This window comes from Lissotriton helveticus, chromosome 5_1 (assembly GCF_964261635.1).
Source record: "Lissotriton helveticus chromosome 5_1, aLisHel1.1, whole genome shotgun sequence".
NCBI classification, from domain to species: domain Eukaryota; kingdom Metazoa; phylum Chordata; class Amphibia; order Caudata; family Salamandridae; genus Lissotriton; species Lissotriton helveticus.
Genome location: NC_136065.1, coordinates 405567911 through 405590018, shown reverse-complemented (window position 1 = coordinate 405590018; position 22108 = coordinate 405567911). Strand labels below are relative to the sequence as shown.

General features: G+C 44.0%; 1 protein-coding gene across 1 annotated transcript in view; it reads right to left on the bottom strand.

Annotated features, from left to right (window-relative positions):
* CHD5 (chromodomain helicase DNA binding protein 5) overlaps positions 1–22108 on the bottom strand; it is a 1012157-nt gene that overhangs the window by 69099 nt on the left and 920950 nt on the right. Inside the window, exons 39-40 of the mRNA XM_078640953.1 lie at positions 16007–16170; positions 8301–8415 (exon numbers count right to left, since the gene is read on the bottom strand). Coding sequence (XP_078497079.1) covers positions 8301–8415; positions 16007–16170 — 279 coding nt within the window. The remainder of the gene's footprint in view (positions 1–8300; positions 8416–16006; positions 16171–22108) is intronic.

Below are 22108 nucleotides of genomic sequence, written 5' to 3'. Positions count from 1 at the left end.
GGGAGAAGCCTGCTGGACAGGAACAGGAAGTTGGAGACTGTGGGGCACTTCCTTCCTCCCCCCCCCCCAAAATGGACTCCTTGCAAAAAAAAGTGCAGGCAAATGTCAACCTGAGGCGTTATTCTGATAAAAATCATAATTTTCAAGGTTTATGCTGCCTGCTGGTGGATTTCTTGTGCGAAATTGCAAATTTTGCAATCTCGCAATTGCGAGATTGTCGCTTCCCGGCGCATCTACGTGTTCGCAAGTGTTTGCTCCCGCGATGCGTGATCACGGGCCTTTATGATGTACTCGCGTTGCCAAACTCTCGCTGTGCAAGGTGGCAAGCCGCGATGACATCGACAAACTCCCGCGGGATCCCGCAGCAAGATCCAAAATGGCGCAGCACACGCAAACATGGAGAAAAACAACTCTGCAAACGCTGAATGATGGTAAGTGAACGCTGCGCGCCGCAAAATTGTATAGTATTCTAGTTGGCAATGCGACCAAGCAAAAAATCCGCTTTGCGCGGATTTGCGAATTTTCGGCAAGTTCGCGAGAGTTCGCGGATTGCGAATTTGCCGAAAATCCGCAAAATCCGCGAGCGGAACGGATTTAACGCCCATGCTTAATTCATTTGAACAATACTTTTGAAATAATATAAAGACTCATGAAGGGGGTATGTTTCCACAGCTATTCATCAGGCATTGCATTATCCTTGCTTTTGCTCCGTAGTCTTCATGCAGCTGTCTCCATTGGTTTGATACTGGGATGAAGAAAATTATGTCTTAATATTAACCATTTCATAGAATGGCATTTGCAATTATGTGTTTCCGACAAGGATATTGATATCCCTGCGTAAGGAGTACGTTGAATATTTAGAAGGTTTTAACATTGCGAAGATGTATTGCTAGAGCACCCTTGTCTTGTAAAAAAATCCCATTGCAAAATGTATTGCTAGAGCCCCTTCTCTTGCAAGGAAAATGCCATTGCATAGATGTATTGCTAGAGCCCCCTCATCTTGCAAGGAAAACCCAATTGCATAGATTTATTGCAAGAGCCCCCTTTTCCTGCAACGAAAACCCCATTGCAAAGATTTATTGTTAGAGCTCCCTATCTTTTGCAATGAAAACCCCATTGCAAAGATTTATTGCTAGATCCTCCTCGTCTTGCAAGGAAAACCCCAATGCAAGGATTTATTGCTAGATCCTCCTCGTCTTGCAAGGAAAACCCCAATGCAAAGATTTATTGCTCGAGCCCCTTTGTCTTGCAAGGAATATCCCATTGCAAAGATTTATTGCTAGAGCCCCTTCGTCTTGCAAGGTAAACCCCATCTCAAAGATTTATTGCTAGATCCTCCTCGTCTTGCAAGGAAAACCCCAATGCCAAAGATTTATTGCTAGAGCCCCTTTGTCTTGCAAGGAAAACCCCATTGTAAAGATGTATTGCTAGAGCCCCTTCGTCTTGCAAGGTAAACCCCATCTCAAAGATTTATTGCTAGAGCCTGCTCGTCTTGCAGGGAAAACCCCATTGCAAGGAATTATTGCTAGAGCCCCCTTGCCCTGAACGGAAAGCCCCATTACATATGTATATAGCTCGAGCCCCCTCTCTTGCAATGAAAACCCCATTGCAAAAATGTATTGCTAGAGCCCCCTCGCCTTACAAGGAAAACCCCATTGCAAAGACTTATTACTAGATCCCCCTTGTCTTGCAAGGAAAAGCCCATTGCAAAGATCTGTTACTAGAGCCCCTTCGTCTTGCAAAGAAAACCCCCATCGCAAAGACTTATTGCTAGAGCCCCCTCTCTTTCAAGGAAACCCCATTGCAAAGATGTATTGTTAGAGCCCCCTCGTCTTGAATGAAAAAACCCATTGCAAATATTTATTACTAGAGCCCCCTCCTCTTGCAAAGAAAACACCAATGCAAAGATGTATTGCTAAAGCCCCCTCTCTTGCAAGTTAAGCCTCACTGCAAAGAGCTATTGCTAGAGCCCCCTCTCTTGCAAGGAAAGCACCATTGCAAAGATGTATTGCTAGAACTCCCTCTCTTGCAAGGAAAGCCTCATTGCAAAGATGTATTTCTATAGCCCCCTTAACTTCAAGGAAAATCCCATTGCAAAGATGTACTGCTAGAGGCCCCTCTCTTGCAAGGAAAACTAAGCACAGCCATTAATGGCGGGCACTCTATTAACGTAATTACATATCAAATAAAGTCATCCTGTCCGCTTGGAACTGGGTTTGTGATTGATAATATAATTACTATTTGAAGGCTTCATGCTTATTTGCATTGTTTCTTATCATCTGTGAATCATCATCGGAATTTGTGAGTAAAGCACAGTAACTGAAAATGTCAAATGCTATTTAAGACACACATTGCTTGTTCTCAAAATGGAACAATGAATGCAGAGAACATTTATAAATATTTGCAGCCATGCGTCAAGCTGCCAAGGGGCCCATGTAATGTGAGACATATTCAGTCAGTACTGGTTTTCTATCCATAAATGCACCTTTGCATTCTGGTACTCGCAGTTTTGCGTTTACTATAACAAAGATGAGATTACCATACACAACATGCTGCTGGCCGAACCCCAAGACTGTCTCAAGGTGTCTAATGGCATGTGGCAGATCTGTTTGCGCTATTGTACATCACTCTGTGCTCGCTGGTGCATATTATCAGGTGCTTCCATAATGCACACCACTGTGCCCTTCACCTGTACATCATTCATTGCTCACTCCATCCATAGCACCTAGCGGAACCCCGATACACATCACATAGTGCTCCAATGATGCACACAACCAATTGTTCTGTGAATCACTTTGTGGTTTCTTGTCTGCTTACTGCGTTTGGTCTGTGTGCACATATGCCTGTTATCTTTGTGCACGAGGGCCTGTATATCTTTTAGGCTTTGTGAATTGGATGTCTTTAGACGTGTAGGTCTGTTTGCATGCTCTATGTGTGCATGCAGACCAATGGTTGTGTGACTGTGAGACTGTACTAGGCAAATGCCAAACCTATCGTTCTACTAGTTATTCTTTGGACTTCCCATGTCTACAGGTGTTCAGCGCCAGTGGGACTCCTCTGTTGTATGGTTTCTCTTACAGTCTATTTAATGGTGTTTGACTGCTAGCCGAAGGGAGCAATGAGGGGTCCCACAAGGATCTAAAGAAACAGTGAGAAGCTCTGCAGTTGCTGTGTCAAAAAGAAAAGTTGTTTTCAATATTCAAATCCATATTATAGAGGTTTTGTCAGATTTTGTTGGTCTTGGGAAATTTGTATCCAATCGGGGGGGGGGGGGGACACATAGGAGCATATTTACAAGCCCCTATCACCACTGGAACGTCACTTTTTACGACGTTCATGTGGCGATAGTGGCGGTCTTCGCCTTATTCTTTGAAAATAACTAGGACAGGGTAAAACACTGTGTGAAGTAAATTCCTAGACAATTAGGTACATAATCTATATCAAAGCAGTGTCCAAATAGTCAATGTAAGGCTAATTTTACACACACATATATAAAAAGATCAAAAACAAATAATATAAAAAACTATGAAAGTATTTTATTCATCAAGTTGTTCATTTCATTAAAAACATAATACAAATAAATAATACATGATCTTTTTTTCTACATACATATATAAAAAACATACAAGTCTTCACATTTCAATGCTATTACGGGTACATAATGCTGTGACAGAACTGTTTCATTTTTCAACTTTTCGACGCGCGTTTCGGCGGGAGTGAAGCCTTCATCAGGAAAAAAGCCATATTTCCTGTCGTTCCGGTGGGAATGGCCGGGAAAGGAGGAATACAATATCTCTTATAGACAGATTTCTAATTTATGGCGTACCAATCCTATGGATCTGGATTCAATGGATCAAGCAATCCAAGTGTGATGTGGGGTAGGTGAATATCAGGAAATTAAAAACGAGATTCCGATCTTAATAATGGATAAATGGATGATCGAAACAACGTTAAAAGCGCAACGGTGTGTCTTGCATAGATCGCAGTCTTTAGTTATGAATATAGGATGTATGCACCTAGAAGGAATTGTCCTTGAATAGTGGGTGAGATACTACACGATCTGTCTTCTTACAGCAATGGTGAAAGTTGTGATTAAAGACATCTCCCTATTTGAATAGTTTGATCGGGTGGGAACGCACCAAAACTATCTTTATCTTATTTACACTTAATGTGACTTAATGCTGCCTTGTAAATACGTCCCCCTTTCACACCATGCTAACGGTGTTGCTGTGGGCGTTCCACTGCAACATCCATTGATTTTGACACTGCCCCCTATTACCAAGGGTGGCGTAAATAGGAGGCAGTGCCAAAATTAAGACCAGGGAAAACTTGGTCTTATTCTGGCGCAAAGAGGAGAAATGCTTAATTTCTCCTCGTTTTTGCTGTTTTTATGTGTGCTGCGTTGTGCAGCACACATGGAAACAGCACAAGGCCAATGATTGTTTATGTACAGGAAGGTCCCTCTTCCTGCATGTAAACAATAATTTTTTGAAAATGTCATTTTGCAACTTCTATGTGTTGTGCATTAAGCAGCACACATAGAAGTTATACAACGGTATTTAAATATTGCTTATGTGCAGGAAGGGGGACCTTTCTGCACATAAACAATATTCCCCTGAACGCAGACACCCTTGCACTATGGTGCAAGGGTGCCTGCGTTGGCGCTAGGCTGCTAAGTTTCGCGCCAGAGCAGGGAGAAACGCAGGGCTGCACCATATTCTTGGAAATATGGTGCAGCCCTGAGTTTCTAAAGTGGTGGAGTGAGGCGTTAAGCCAGGAAGGCTAACGCCTCACTCAGCCACTTCCCTTGTAAATATGCCTCATAGAGAGAAAGAGAAGAAAATAGAGAAGTAAAGCACTAAGGGGAACTATGGGGCCATATTTATGACCCGGTCTGTGTCGCTATTGCACCAAGCAACATAGTACATGAGTGGCGCAAACCTCTAAGACAGATTTTTGAAGCCGCACAAGGCCACTTTGCATGGCCCTGAGTAGCCTCAAAAATCTGGAGTAACGCAATGCAGCGCAATTCGCTGCATTGCGTTCCCCTGCCCTGGGAAGCCGTTCCATGGGCGCTGCGTGGGTGTTCCCACGCAACTCCCTTGGATTTTGACACCTCTCTAGATTTACAAGATCTTGTAAACTTGGGGATACGCCAAAATCTTACACCTTCTTAGGGGAAGTGTAACGAGGAGTAATATCTCTATTTCTTCCTATGTGTGTTGCATTGTGCAGCACACATAGAAAGAAGAGGGTTTTAACATTGCGAAGATGCATTGCTAGAGCACCCTTGTCTTGTAAAAAAAATCCCATTGCAAAATGTATTGCTAGAGCCCCTTCTCCTGCAAGGAAAACGCCCCTTCTCTTACATCTCTAGATTTACAAGAACTTGTAAACTTGGGGATGCGCCAAAATCTTAAACCTTCTTAGGGGAGGTGTAACGAGGAGTAATATCTCTATTTCGTCCTCTGTGTGTGTGTTGCATTCTGCAGCACACATAGAAAGAAGAGAAATTTAACATTGCGAAGATGTATTGCTAGAGCACCCTTGTCTTTTAACCGCATGCGTGCGGGCGGAATTCCGCTCGCACGCTGACATTTTTAATACCGCACTTTACATGACGAGCTGGGCTCGTCATGAGCGTGCGAGGAGGCTACCTCATGACGAGCCCAGCTCGTCATGAGCGTGGAAGGGGTTAAAAAAAAAATCCCATTGCCAAATGTATTGCTAGAGCCCCTCTTCGTGCAAGGAAAACACCATTACAAAGATTCATTGCTAGAGCCCCCTCATCTTGCAAAGAAAACCCAATTGCATAGATTTTATGCAAGAGCCCCCTTTACCTCCCGGGATTGTTTTTTTGCATGGACGTGCCCCTTCCTTCACAAAAACAATCCTGCATGCTACATGCCTGAGTTGATGCTAAGCTTCCAAAACGGTGCCAGCGAATGTGAAAACGACAAGAATGCGCCATATTTGATCAATTCGGCGCATGCCTGCCCTTTCCAAGGTGACTTGCTGCTTTCACCACAAATCTCATAAATATGTCCATTGTACTTGTGTGGCCAGATAGGATTGCTGTGCACAAGATCAAAGAGTGGTATACAGCAGGTGGGAAGCACAATAAACTAAAAATAGCAGATATCTGCATAACTATGACTGATTCTGAGTGTACCCATCTGAATGAGTCACCTTGTGTCATAAAAAGCAACATTAATGTGGGAGGAAGGAGGTTTACATTCATAATGCACACCCTTGTAAAATGACAACTGGTGCTACAGCTGCTCTGGAATTGTCTGTGACAGTTACAGGACTGCTCATTACACAATGGAGGGGTATGTTCTGCGCATGGGGAGATCTCACATCTGTAGAGACAGCGGTGCTTAATTTGTGCAAAATAAGTGTTATTCCAACAAACTTCAGTGGCCTGGATAAAGAGCAATTCTCTTTAATACCCACAAAGCCTTGCACTCCTCCTCTCCACCCGGTGAATAAACTGAAACTCTCTGGAGGCTCTAGACCATCACGTAATGCGGAAAATCTTCTGCTTGAACCTCCCACTTTCAAGAAGGAAAGAACGATGGCACAATCCTTTTCAGGCAACGTGGTGAGAATCTAGAACTCCCTTCCGCCGCAGCTCCGGACCACCACCTCCTCTCAGGCCTTCAAAACTAACCTCAAAGTTCTCCTCCTTCGAAGACACTTCCAAATGTAATTCCATGCCCTCTCTATTATCTGAAGGAAGCCCTTCCATTATAGAAAAATCTACTTTACATGACTATGGAAGTGTCTTCCCAGTGTGTTCTTGTGGTCTGAGAGTCTGCCATTTAGTGCAGTATTATCTTTCTACCTGTGTTTGGTACTCGTGTGTAACATGCACCCGTCACTTTCTCTTGTAACACACTGTTTTGCACCTCTTACATTTGTTTATTTTCGATACCTGCACAAGTGCCACCATTGCCTACGTAACGTTTGTTCTTGTGCTTGAGTGCCCTCCATATATTGCAGTATTATACCTCTATGTTTACTTTGTACGCTTTTGTAACCTGCACACATCACTTTTTCCTCCTGTAATGCACCGTTTGCTACCTCTCGTATTTTGTTGGCTCACGATTGTAATTTTTGCTTCATTTAATGTAACGTTTGCTTTTGTATTTTGTTCACTTGTAATGTTCTCATGTATCAGTTCTGTTCCTATTGTGAAGCGCTCTGACACCTTCGGGTAAAGTCCGCGCTATATAAAAACGCACAAATAAATAAATACATAAATAAAATAATGTCCATTGCGGTTCATGGATATAGAAGAAGGGTTGCCAATGTAATAAAAAGGTGAAAGTAGTACCTCTTATATTTCTTTTTCAATGCCTACTGCAAATAAAAGAAGGACGAATATGCTGTTGTGTTAAACTGAGGCAGCAACATACCAGGATCTGGAAAGTACAGGAGATGCAAAGAGTAGCAGTCCCCTGAAATGAGTTGCTGGTGGTGCTCACCGGAAACCACTGGTACAAATTAACTACTAGGAGGAAGCAGGACCAATTTGAATGAGGGCACATCAAATGCAAATGAGTCAAATCCCATGACCCTGCAGGTACTTTGATACTTTAGAGATGGCTCAACCATAGATGCTGTTCAGGAGGCACTTGAGATGGTGTCCTAGCAGAGTGTGAGAAAGTACCAGGTCAACCCAAAATATCCCAGAGTGCAATTCACCACAAAACCAATCCTTTGGCCAACGGTTTGATTTCTGTGGGCACTCCACTCGAGAACAGGCAAAAATCACACTACTGGATAGTGAAAAGAGCTTAAGGACCATTTTTGTCAACTGGGCAGTAAACGTTAGTGCTGTCCCCTGGTCACGAAGGAGGACCCACGTTTTCACATTTTGTGCATTTCTTTTATGCCGGGCAATATTTTTATTATCTACATTTTCATATGGATAGATTTACATATTTGACTGTTATAGTAGAAATATGATTAACATACTGATGGCATGATGTACACCAATGATCCAACGACATGTTCTACTCTGTGAAATATGATCGTTTAAATACCAATACCATTTCTTGTTCTGGAGAGGTGACACACGATGATATTGCCAAAATGAAAAAAAGTAGACTTACCTCACCTCGAAATGAAGGCCTCGACAGAGGAAAATCTTGGATACCGCTAAAAATCTATTAATAAGAGAGAAAACATCTTGCTTGCCTAGTGTCTATTATGCACATTCGCAGTCCACTGAAAACATGTTCCACATTCATATTATCGACTCGAAAGACAATTTATAGATCGTCAGTACCTACCAGTGACATATGGTCCCAATGGCATCTGGTTGTAGTTGACGATTCCTCCTGGTCCAGATCCCCGGAAATTTTGACCAAAGTTGTTACTGTACATCTGGGCGGATCCAAAAGAACCCTACAGAGATTTAACAACGTTGATCCACTTAGTAGCAAACCTTTTGCTTACACAAACATGTTTCTGTCATACAACTGATATCTGGGGAACTCTCTCGCTTTATGGATGAAACATGACACGTTTATGTCTCCATTCATGACTAGTAAGGCCTATTTTTATACCACAGTTTCACCACCAAAAGTGAGCTTGGTCAACAGCATCCTATCTCACACCTATGGGATGGCCTTCTGTTGAGTTAAATAAAAAACAACACAAACAAAATGGTCATTCAAGCTTTCCTGGACATTTTATTCACTGATTTAGAAGGGATTGATGGGATACACATGACTCAAAGGACTAATGGGTTGGGAAGAGGTACACCTGAAGCCTAGGACACCTAAGACCAGTGCGGACCACTGTGACTGGGAGTAAAGTGTTTGGAGTGAACATCATGGCCCAACATTTAAGCAGCCTCCATGGCAATCATTGGCAAAAAGAGCTGAAGAGAGAACTTATTGATGCCTAATAACTTGCAATTATTTACAACAAGGGGTGGTGATGGACAGAGTCTCTGAATTAAGCAGAGTACTCTCACCCAGTCAAGAGATCAGGGCTAGATCCAACACCGTTTTTTAGCTCATTGCACCATCCCAGTTTCAGAACCTGGCTGTATGCAAATTAGTCTGTCCCTGGCCCAGTGCATCATGGGAACAGGGCAGACCAGACTACAAAAGCCAATTCTTACACTGGGAAGGAAACAAGCTTCCGGGGACCGGTTTCTGGCATTTCAGCCGTCTTCGGCCCGGCTTGCTTGAATCCTGATGGTGCAATGAGCAAGGGACTCACATCTGAGTATACCCTTCCACGCTTAGGGTGGACAAAATTATTTACAACAAGGGGTGGTGATGGACAGAGTCTCTGAATTAAGCAGAGTACTCTCACCCAGTCAAGAGATCAGGGCTAGATCCAACACCGTTTTTTAGCTCATTGCACCATCCCAGTTTCAGAACCTGGCTGTATGCAAATTAGTCTGTCCCTGGCCCAGTGCATCATGGGAACAGGGCAGACCAGACTACAAAAGCCAATTCTTACACTGGGAAGGAAACAAGCTTCCGGGGACCGGTTTCTGGCATGTCCCCGGTAGCTTGTCTCCTTTCTGGTGAAGAATTGGCTTGGTAGTTTGGTCTGCCCTGTTCCCATGATGCACTGGGCCAGGGACAGACTAATTTGCATATAGCCAGGTTCTGAGCTGGGATGGGGCAGTGAGATAAATAACGGTGATGGATCAAGCCCTGATCTTTGGACTGGGTAAGAGTGGTCTGCTTAATTCAGACACTCTGTTCATCACCACCCCCTTTTCTGAATCGTTTTTGGCCACTATAGGTGTGGCAGGGTATACTCAGACATGAGTCCCTTTCTCACTGCTCCATCAGGATTCAAGCAAGCCGGGCCGAAGAGGCTGAAATGCCAGAAACCGGTCCCCGGTAGCTTGTCTCCTTTCTGGTGAAGAATTGGCTTGGTAGTTTGGTCTGCCCTGTTCCCATGATGCACTGGGCCAGGGACAGACTAATTTGCATATAGCCAGGTTCTGAGCTGGGATGGGGCAGTGAGATAAATAACGGTGATGGATCAAGCCCTGATCTTTGGACTGGGTAAGAGTGGTCTGCTTAATTCAGACACTCTGTTCATCACCACCCCCTTTTCTGAATCGTTTTTGGCCACTATAGGTGTGGCAGGGTATACTCAGACATGAGTCCCTTTCTCACTGCTCCATCAGGATTCAAGCAAGCCGGGCCGAAGAGGCTGAAATGCCAGAAACCGGTCCCCGGTAGCTTGTCTCCTTTCTGGTGAAGAATTGGCTTGGTAGTTTGGTCTGCCCTGTTCCCATGATGCACTGGGCCAGGGACAGACTAATTTGCATATAGCCAGGTTCTGAGCTGGGATGGGGCAGTGAGATAAATAACGGTGATGGATCAAGCCCTGATCTTTGGACTGGGTAAGAGTGGTCTGCTTAATTCAGACACTCTGTTCATCACCACCCCCTTTTCTGAATCGTTTTTGGCCACTATAGGTGTGGCAGGGTATACTCAGACATGAGTCCCTTTCTCACTGCTCCATCAGGATTCAAGCAAGCCGGGCCGAAGAGGCTGAAATGCCAGAAACCGGTCCCCGGTAGCTTGTCTCCTTTCTGGTGAAGAATTGGCTTGGTAGTTTGGTCTGCCCTGTTCCCATGATGCACTGGGCCAGGGACAGACTAATTTGCATATAGCCAGGTTCTGAGCTGGGATGGGGCAGTGAGATAAATAACGGTGATGGATCAAGCCCTGATCTTTGGACTGGGTAAGAGTGGTCTGCTTAATTCAGACACTCTGTTCATCACCACCCCCTTTTCTGAATCGCTTAATAACTTGCAATGGCACATCCACAAACATACAACTGGGCAAATGAAACAAGCATTGGCAAAAACCAACGGGTATGGCTGTTTTATTAGCAGAAGTGTTTGGTAAGAGTTGAGTGACTTTATATGCATTGCCCCATCTGTTCTGGAAAGAAAATACCATAATGAAGTAACATCTTGGGCTGCAGTGTTATGGAAAGGAGCATTAACATGCAGTTTGCTTTGTAAGGGGTGAACTTAACAGGCATTCACAGCAGAGTATTGCACAGAAGGTACTTTTGACAAAGGGCCGGTGTGTTTTGCATCTTTGCATAGGTGTGTGCTCACCTTTACTAATCGAACAAAAGGTTATCATGACAGGAAATTAAAACAAAATAATGCACTTGGTTGATTAATGAATAGCGAGACATCCTAGTGACAGACTAAGGAATCCAAAAGTAATGTTCTTACAACAACAACAAAAATCCATAGATCAGCAATTAAAATATCATGTTATAAGCAAAGTAAATACATCAAATAACACACACTTTCTCAATTACAAGCCATGCTGCATCTACAGTCTATAAAAATAAATGCATAATATCCACCAAAACCCAGTGGGAACAGAAAGAAGACAATGTACTCATCCTTGAAATGCTTTGATGAACAGCCCATCCAAGCAATGGCATCCAGTCAGGCCATCCAAGCCAATGACTGAAGGGGACTAATCCAAAATCCACTTTCTCTCTGCATTTCTTGTTATTTTGCTTTTTAAAATGATCGATGACACAAGGTCTTTCTACTAGCTAAAGCTGTTTATAGCCAAACCTAAAAAGACTAGGAAGACTCATACTTCCCTCTGCTGAATTTGTCATTGATTCAGAGTTCACTCTCCTAACTAGTGCTGATCTATTCCTCACAGCCAGCATGGTAAAGGCTACCTTGCCAGTGAAACAATTTTAAAATCTGAATTTCGCAGATTTGAGTGATAAGAAACATTTTAAATGTTCAATGTTACAAAAACTTCATTCATCATTTATTTAGGTCAATGGCAAGATACGTTAATTTAAAGTGCTTAAAGAAAGCAGAAGTGCTGTATAAAATGCGACATAAAACAAGTTAGCCTGATTCCACAAGCTCCATCCAGCACAGGACATAACCAATCAGAATGACATGGACGGCAAACATGGGCTGACCTGATACGCAAACCAAACATCATACCCTTAATCTGAGAGCCTCCCAGCATCTCATTTGAATACATGGCCACCCAGTGCATGGCAAACCTTAGGGTGCATGGTTATCAAAGAGTTGTGTCGCCCTGCGCCACACAAGGAGGCGCAAGGGTGAACCAACATCTTAGTTAGATTTTTCAGGCCACAAAAGTCCACCTTGCATGGCACTGTGTAGCTTGATAAATCTAGAGAAGCGCAATACAGCGCAAATTGCTGTGTCTACAAATTTCTTGATTGATTGATTGATTGATTGTTGCGTTACTTTGACCCAGGGAGGCTTTTGATGGGTGGAGCATGGGTGTTCCTACGCATCCACCCATCAATATTGGCGCATTCATAGGTTTACCATTACTGGTAGACCTGGGAATGCATCAAAATACTGGGGATGCATAACGAAAATATCTTTATTTCTCCTAGTCTTTTTCTCTGAAGAGCACAATGCCTCAGAGGATTGTTTTTGTGCAGGAAGGTGTCCCTTCCTGCACAAAAACAATCCTGTCTGCAACGCCGGCACCTTCGAACCATGGCTCAAGGGTGCCTGCGCTGGGTCCTCGGAAGCTTGTTTCCGGTCCAGGGAAGGCATGGCTTGGCAGTTCGGGCTGGACTGTTCCCATGAGGCACAGGGTTAGACTGATTTGCATATAGCCATGTCTGAACTAGGGTGGCAGAGTGGGCTAAAGAACGGTGATGGATCAAACCCAGATCTTTTGACTGGGTGTGAGTGTTTGATTGGTTCAGATGCTCCGTCCATCACCACCCCCTTTTGTACTGCGCTGGTGCAAGGCAGCACATTATGAGCCAGAGCAAAGAAAGGACAGAAATGCACCGTATAATATTAAATGCAGCGCATTCCTGCCCTTACCCTTTCACGGCGCGCACAAAGGTGATTTGATGCACTGCATGGAAATTCCATATATATGCCCCCAAGTCCTTTTTCACCACACCACTGAGGCCTCGGGACAATCCAACCTCACTGGAAAAACACCTTGTCCTGACCTCACACATCTAGACTGTAGTTCAGAAAATACTTTATTTCAGATTAAATTATTTTAATTGACAAAGCAAACAGCAAACAAGCTGTTAATATAGCAGGAAACAAGCAGATACTAGCCCTCTACCAGTTAGACACTCACAGAAACACCACTTAATACACCTGCCACATAAGCAACCTGCTCTTCACTAATGTCATGAAACAAATAACCTCTAGTTGAGCCCACTCTGATGGTCCAACCACTCATTAGTTACTGTCACTCACTATGCAGTAATAGTACAGTTCTGCTGCCAGAACCCGGCTACTGCTCCAATCACTCGCTGACTGTACCTTTGAGTCTGTACACATCCCCGATGCCTCTTGGCTAGGAGTGCGGTATACAAATGCTACATACATACATACATACATACTGCCAATGATCCTATGAGGGTCTCATACCTCGCCCACAGAACACAAAATCTACTAGATTGCTAGTCAGGGTTCAGATCTGTTAGATAAACGCCAATGACAAACACCAAAGTGATGCATTTTCTCCATCCTGGATCCCCTAGCAGATAGAGATAACAGGCAAGCTCCTGGAATGAGTCCCCTAGTTGGTCAGCAATCACACCCAGTAAATATGAATTTAGGCAATCATTCTCAATGACAATATTTGTAGAATATTTGCAGTGGTCAGATCAGGGGAATATCTACCATTGGTGCAGCAGGTGCAGTGGCACACAGTCCCTGAGCCCTAAAGGTCCACTGAACCCTGATAAGTTCTGTATTTTCCTACCTCAACAGAAATCAAAGGGGCCATTTTCTTTGCTGTGCACCTGGGTCCATGGCATCATGGCACTCTAGTGGCCCAGCTGTGTCTGCTACATCAATTTCTACTTACACCCTCCAGCCAAAGTGGAGAAACAACACCACCTGCAATTCCAGATCTATACAAATGACACTCAAATCCACCTCCAGCTGGGGATGGGACAGGCTTAGGAATCAAGGCTACTAAGAAATTTAACAGAATGCTTCAGTTATATTTTACACTGGATAAAAGACAACTGTGTTTGCCTGAATGGTTTAAAAACAAAAACTGCTCCATTTAGGCAGATCTAAGATCACACCTCATTCTGTTTGTAAAGCACTGGATATGACCCACTGATTCCAGTAAGCAAATAAAATTAAAAAATTGGGTCTTTTGCTTCTGTTTCTAACGCCATGCTTGGATGCCGGCACCACGAATCTCGCGTTATGGCTATCTTTAGGAGCTCTAGGTTTAATGATGCTCATAACCATTGTCTTGTGATAAACCTGGAGAATGTTTACACAGTGGCGGTCGCCACAAACAAAGGGTGGTTGGGTGGGCGGAGAGAACGCGGGAGAGTTCGCGGGGTGTGGTGGGAGGCATTGCGCGGTGGGGTTGTGCAGGGGTGTTAATAATAATAATTGATATTTTTTTTAAAACCTGAAGCCGTCAGCCGCCTCTTGCATCGCGCCTCATCTCCTCTTCCTGGTCCCAGTAGGGACAGACTCCCATCCAATCTCCTGGCTGGGGATAGGCCTGCGTGGGATGGAAAGACGCCCCACTCAGACCATGGAGTCTGTGGGGTTTCTACAGCCCAACTCTTCAATGCAGCAGAGCTGGAGAAACCTAAGTGTGCATGTGGGTTTGGCCGGCCTTAGACGGCCGGCCAAACACATATGTGCACGTAGAGAGTGCACATAGCACTCTTCCTCCCCCTTCCGATACCTCGCCCCACCCCTCCCTACAGCACTGGCTCAGAGCCGGCAAATGAAAAATAAAACAATGCTAGAACATAATTTTATTTTTCATTTACTAGCTCTGAGCCAGGCCATGAGGCGACGCTCCTCCACCATTGCGGAGGAGCCGCCGCTCTGTTTACATTAGCAAAGTGGAGATCATGTAGAAAGTGGTGCTGGGGCAGGCAGTATTTAAAAGCAATTCAGCTAGATGGCTCTCTGCGTCCTTGTAACACGACTTATGTTGTAACATATTGAAATGGAGGCACCTGCAAAGAAAGGGGCTTATTTACAAGCCTATTGAACCGCCGGTGCATCACTTTTTTGTATATTAAAAGTGACTCACCAGTTGCGCAAGGGGCTTGTTAATAAGAACCAAAATATTTTGCCATTCATGCAGAAAGCACGCAAGCTCACACAGAATCAACAGTGTTGCAGTTTGGCAGTATTAGCATTTAAGACATAAGCTGATTAACTCTTGCAATTTCTTTAAATTCCGAGGGGCAGAATTACAAGCCCCCAGCACCACCAGTACGTCACTTTTCAGGGGCTCCTCCAGGGAAAATTAATTATTTATTTAATTTTCCCTCGTCATCATCTGTCGAGTCTCCCCCCACCACGCTCCACTGTCCCACCGCTCTTTACCTGCACGAGCAGCTCCTGGTCTGATGGTGAAAAAATAAGTATGGGTCGCCAAAACTTTATTTGAATGCCCAACACCTACAACCTCTGTCACTGACTGTTCTGTGACCCCATGTTTCTTTGTTGTACTACAATGAGTTACTTACAGTCTCCAACTTCTCATTCTGCCAGAGGACAAGTAAAGCACATCAGTTACTTTTGAAATGTAAAATTATTTTTCATGCTTATTATTTTAAGTCCAGTTACAGGCAGCTAAAGATTATGATTTCTATAGCCAAATCTGCAATTTCTTTAAATTACAGCCATCACAAAAAATCAAAATGAAATTAATATTTATAACTGATGGAACTGCAATGAAGAAATTGCCCTGGGAGTGTAAAATGCATTTTCATGATGAAACTGCAGAACTGTGGGAGCACATACACGGCTAAATAAACGCATGCAGGCACTCTATTATTATGCTGGGTATCTTCATTGTAATGCACAGAACAAAAAACACCCAAAACAGCAAGACCTGTTGGATTTGCCAATGCTTCTTTAAAATTTTTACTTTTGGTCTCTAGACGAGGAAGGACACTTGAAAGATATTGGTTGTTTTTGGTTTCCTTGTTCTTCCTCAGTTCTCACCTGCTGGGGAGTAGGTTCTCCCCCGCGATTAGTTAGCCGGCTCAGAATACTCCTTTCAGACATTTGAAGGCGGGCAGCAACGGGTGGTATTCTGGACAGCATTGAGGGAAGGCGGGTCACGTCTGCTTTCATATCGCTCAGCAACTCTTCCAACTGGTTTAAAACTGTAAAGGGATTCAGTATATAGTCAGTTTATATGCTGTGCTTAGTGAGTTTTAAAAAAATGCTCACAGTCATCAGCTGACCTAATTGAGTGCATGTGCTCTGACAGCTAATGAAATCAGTGCCTCAAAAAAGGGCGAAAAGGAGCTTATCTACATAGAAAATTGAAAGGATAAATAATCTGAAGTTAAAGTGGTACACTCTGTCCTTCAAATAAGGCTCATGACTCACGAACAAGTGCGAAGAGATTTTATTATTGTTTACTCATTTGTTACTCATCAATATTTTAAGAACAAGTAAAAAAAAACATATGATTAAGAGATAGTAGTATCCAAAACCAGAATACTTCAGGAATTTACCAGTATCAGCAAGCCACACAACCATTTGACCCATAAAGCATTGCTATGACCTCACATATGACATCAAGCATGTTCATCACAAATGATATGAATGAAATTACCGTTTACATCATTGATCACATTAGTTATAAAAAACAACTTACTATATATGCTACAGTCATATGTAAACTGCACTATTACTGATAGCAATCTGTAGAACATGAAACTGCCTGTACATCCAAAGTCAGTGAATAGGAGCCCTCACACAGATAACTTATAAGCGTGGCCACAAATCCACCCAGAGATGCTCGCATTCAGACTGCATGGAGAGTAATGTTTGCAGTACCACTGTCTGCAACTAGATGTCCTTGCAGAGATTTGTTGCAGCAGTACCACTTGCAAGCAACAGACCTTTTATAAATGAAATCTGAATTAAGGTAACAGTCAACTACATGGTCTTCTTATCGAGTTCAACTACAGACAAAGGTTCCCTGCACCAATCACAAACAGCATCCTCACACACCTTGAATGAAGAAGGAAGCCTGAGTCCCACTCTCTATGCCTAATCATCGCCACATTGATTATAAAGAGAACAAGGCTGCATGGAAATCCTCACAAACATTTCATGCAGATATAAAACCGCAGCACCAATGGTCACATAGTACAGCAGCAACTGAGATTAGTCTAGGATATATGAAGGGCTCTGGGTCTTTCAGGACTAGTCAATTCTCCACATTCTTTGCTAAAATAGTCTAGAAGTGGGAACCATGGTTTATTTTATAGACCCAGTATGTTACATTCCAGGTAACCAGCATACCTTGTTCAGCCATGTATTTTCCTTGGGATTTGAGTGTTGGCCCTATAGAGTCAAGATTGTTTATTTAGCTACCAAAGGTAAGTGGGAGATGATTTGGCCCTTTCTCTCATTTAAAGGATACATGTCTGTGCCAGGCCTACCCAGGAGTAGCACTTCTAAAAAACTCACCAGTTCAAACCCAGAGATCTTCTTGATTGTTTGCAGTACTTTGTCTAAGTATGGACACATTAGTGGGCATGACCAGATGATGTGGGTAAAGGATCCCTTTTCTCCACAACCGCTCCAGAATGTACTCTGCCTCCTTTGTATAATGTTTGCTAGTTTGAGGGTGTATAGCATCACCTATATAATAACTTAAGTGTGGTTTCCCTACCCCTAGAGTGTGTTGTTTGCACTAGGCAGTATATCCTTCAACTATCTATGGTCATCTGTAGATCCTTTTTTGAAGGATTTCACAACTCCCAGCTGGAACATATCTCTTAGGGTTTTACATCCTCCCTCTTACCCAATGTTGGAACGCCAGTCTGTCGACTCCAGGTGTGAATTCTGTGTTGCCTCAGAGGGAGGTGAAAGGAGAGGGCAATCCTTTTCGAACAGCCTGACTATCCCAAACTTGAAGTGTGGCTCCTAGTCACTGGAGATATGTATACCTTGCCAAGCCTTTGGCTTTTGGCCTTCCAAGTGGTCAGCAAAAGTGCTGACCCCCTCATGGTGCAGTCCATCTTGCATCAGCTCTTCCCTGCCTCCCTCCTAGCCCAATAGTACAGGATCCACAGTTGGTCAGTGTAGTACTAGTGGAGGAGGTTAGGGAGCATCAGCCTGTTGGAGATCAATTATGTAGTTTTTTGGGGATCTGTAGAGTCCGGAATATGTGCAATATCCTGGGTAGGGCGGACTTCTTCACTGCCACTAAGCGCCCAAGCAGCAACAGAGTTCTATGGCACCAGCAAGCAAGCTCTGTTTTTAGTACTGTTAAAGTCTACATTTTTAATTAAATTTGACTTGGGTTACAAAGAAGAAAATTTGCCTGACATTAGAAAATGTGTTTAACTTGATCATATTTGTAGAAAAGAAAGCAGAACACATACAAAATGATTCCTTAGAATGTGATGAACAAATAATGTAGTTTTAACTATAGGAGATGATGCTTTTTGAATGTGTAAAAAAAAAGTGTAGCTTAAATAAGTAGTAGGCTCTCATACCTAATGTGCTTCTACGGCTAGGACTGCAAAAATGTTTTGGTGGCTTCTGCTGGACATTAAAATAAGATACCTTTCAGAAACTGCTTACCTAATCCTCTAACTGTAAAATCGTTCATCACTTCAAAATGTACTGTTCTAAGAGAAGTTTATTTCTTTCGCTTCCTCACACCATATGATGTATTTGTTTTGCATTCTCACACTATATGATTTATGTTATTTCACTAAACAATGTATTCTGCTATATTTTATAATGGTTGGAGCATTAGCAATGATGAACTTATTGAAGACATTTGTTTGCATGATCTCGTCAAGACTTACTGATAGTAATGGTTCATTGCTTTAGTCTAGTCCTTTGTCCACACAATGGCATACTGACAACAGCTAACAGAACAGGCCTGCATATATTCCCATCAGAACCTTCCCTCATGTATCTAGTGAAGACATATTAGCAGGGCCGGACTGGGAACCAAAACCGGCCCTGGCAAAGTGCTCGGCTGGCCCCCCTTCCTCCCCCTGGGGGAGCGGGGGGGAGGAGGGAGAGAGGCCACCGAGCTCTTTACCAGGGCCGCTTTTCTGCCGAATTTGTTACAGGGCCGATTTTGCAGCTATGCTGCAAAAACGGCCCTGTAACAAAAACGGCCCCAGGGGCACAAAAACGGCCCCCACCCTTGCGGCCGACCAGGGGATTGCCCGGTGCCCGCAACAGCCAGTCCGGGCCTGCATATTAGAACCTTTTAGATAACTGCTCACCAGCATCAACGTTTACCGTGCGAAATGGGAGGAGAGACGACAGTCCATCAGAAGACCCGTTTTCATTGGACCAACCGTGCTGGATGTTCCAAATGTTTTATGTTTTCATGCATAGGTGTTCCAAGTTGGAGAGCATTTATTCCATTTCCATTTCATTCCATGCGTTCTTCCCTTTTTCCATGCCACCATACCCTCAATGCTTTATGCATTAGTTTCTTCATTATTCTTGCTTGGATTGCTGTGTGCTACTGTTAACAGCTATTTCCTATTATCCTGATCTGTTTTAGAGGAGACCTTCTCCTATTCTATTCTATTCGTGAAGATTTCTAAAGCACATGGCTACCCAAACGGCCTCCCAGCACTAAGCCAACAACAGGAGATATCTGAAAGGGACAAGTTAGTTGAATGGAAAAGTTTTTAGCAGTTTCCTAAACGTGGGTTTGGACTCTGCTTTCTGATACGTTGTGGAAGCATGTTCAAGAGCTTGGGGGCTAGGAATTCAATGGAACTTACTCCACTCCTGGTTCTCTTTATCCTAGGGATTGAAAACAGATACTGGCTGGTAGAGCTCAGTGTTCTTGTGGTGTTATAAGGTGTAAGGAGTCTCTGGATTAACAACAGACCTTTTTTTTTATACATTGCTTGATGAGCTAAGCAGAGTGCTTTGAAATGTATTCTTATATTCACTGGCAGCCAATGTAGGCTTACCAGTGGCGAGGCAGAAGACTGATGTTTGGTGATTTTATGTAATTTATGAGCAGCAGCTTTCTGGATAACATGTTGGGACTTCCCAAACATAGTGAGTTCGCATTAGCCAGGCATGAGATGACTAAGCCTTGCGCCACTATTCTCCGCGTTGATTCAGGTAGCCGTCTCAGAAGCTTTCTCAATGTTCTGAGCATGCTTAAGCATGTTGCTGCCAGTTTTTTAGCTTGCGTTGTCATTGTGAGCTTCCCGTCAAGCCAGATGCCCAGGCTTTTCACCTCTGACTTTGGGGTGGGACGGCTGCCCAGACATGCTGACCAGTTTATCTCCATCCACCTTGCAGGATTGTTTCCCATCACCATCACCTCAATTTTTTCCCTACTCAGTTTTTTTTTTTTAAACCTTTATTGAAATCAAAAAGGAGAGACAAGTCACGGCCTACAACCCAGCCGGCCGGCCGCAATGTCCAGAACAATCAGGAGTCATCAGGCAAATATCACATAATCAATCAATACAAAGCAGAGGCCGTACAATCATAAAAGGGGGGAGAAAAAATTCAGGAACCAAAGGGCTAAAACACAGGAGTAAATAAGGCTTAATTTTATAATATGGGGAGAAGACATATGACAGGCGCACTTTCAATACGGAGGCATCCGATATCCCGTAATCAACTGCAACATTAATAAGGGGACATGGGGCCAGAAGATCGGGGGGGATAATACAATGCATTCAAGAAATCAGGATATGTGAGACACAATCAGCCCCTGAGCATTCTTCTCGTAACATGCCCGCCACCCAAGACACCACCAAGCCAGAACAGAGGGATCGGAAAGACAATAAACCAAAACCAGCTCGTCATAATAACTTCTAGGACACCGAGAGGAAAAAGGGGGGGGGGACGAGGTAGGGAAGGGGAGGGGGAAGGGAAGGGAAAACGGAGGGAAGACAAAATAAGACAATAAAAAGGGAAATAAAGAAATAAGAAAAACGAAAGGAAGAAGACACGCCGACCCAGGCCCCCCGTGGCAGGAAGACAGGAGAAAAAAGGAGTAGCGGCCCAAGTGGGGGTATGGCGATCGGGGAGAAAGACAGCCGAAACCTATCAGGAGGATTAACGACGCCACACCCCCCACCCGAAACACACCAGAGGAGGTCAGGACAGACGCGGCCTCACGAAAAAGAGATAGAAAAGGGCCATAGAACCAGAGGACAAACAAAAAATAGTACCCAACCCACCCGTCCCACCCTGCACCCCTGTAGAAGGCTATGGCCTACCCTTCAGACAGCGTGCCTGTCGCCCTAAACCAGAACCCGAAATATAGCGAGAAGTAAGAAAGAAGAACGAGACAAAAAAAAACAACAAAAGCGAAGAAAAAAGGACAGGAGGGAGGAGCAGAATAACTATAATCCGAACGGGCGGCCGCAGCCCTCCGCCCAACCAGAAAAGCACAGTCAAAAACAGACCAGGACGACACCCCAGCACGCGCTATAAAACATTGAGAGTAGGGGACCGCCCACCTTTCTACGATTAAAAACAATGATGCTACTAAATCGTATACCGGGAATCAAACAGAAGTCGTACATTTCACCCCCAACCCTTTCGAGCGACAAACCCCACCCACCACATGGCAATGTAAAACCACATACTAAATACGAAATCAGCATATAGTCGAGTGGAATGGTGACTAACATAGCTACGTGGGGGGTAGATAGATCCACAAGGGAGCAATAGTCCGGACCGAAAGTGTAGATGCATCAACAACCGCAGCACGATCAGTGTAAAACAGGAGTTCAGTTGCGCCACTGGATCGGGCGAGGTGGCCCCAATTATAGACACAGGCAAAGTCGTCGAAGCAAGCACAGGAGGCAGTCCACCAATAGTTTCAGGCAACAATGTCGAACATGGTCGCAGTACAGCATCCAAGTCCCCGGGGTCCGAACCATGAAAAGCAGGGTGCCCCAAAGTCACCGGCACACTACACGATCTTCGATCAGTGGCGGAGACACTCAAGTCAATCGAGGGGGGCGAGGCAATGAAGTCATCGAAACAAGAGGGCGACAAGAAGAAATGGCCGCCCAAAATGGCGGCAGATCGTGGCGGACCCACCGAGACTCCCAGGGCCAGGGA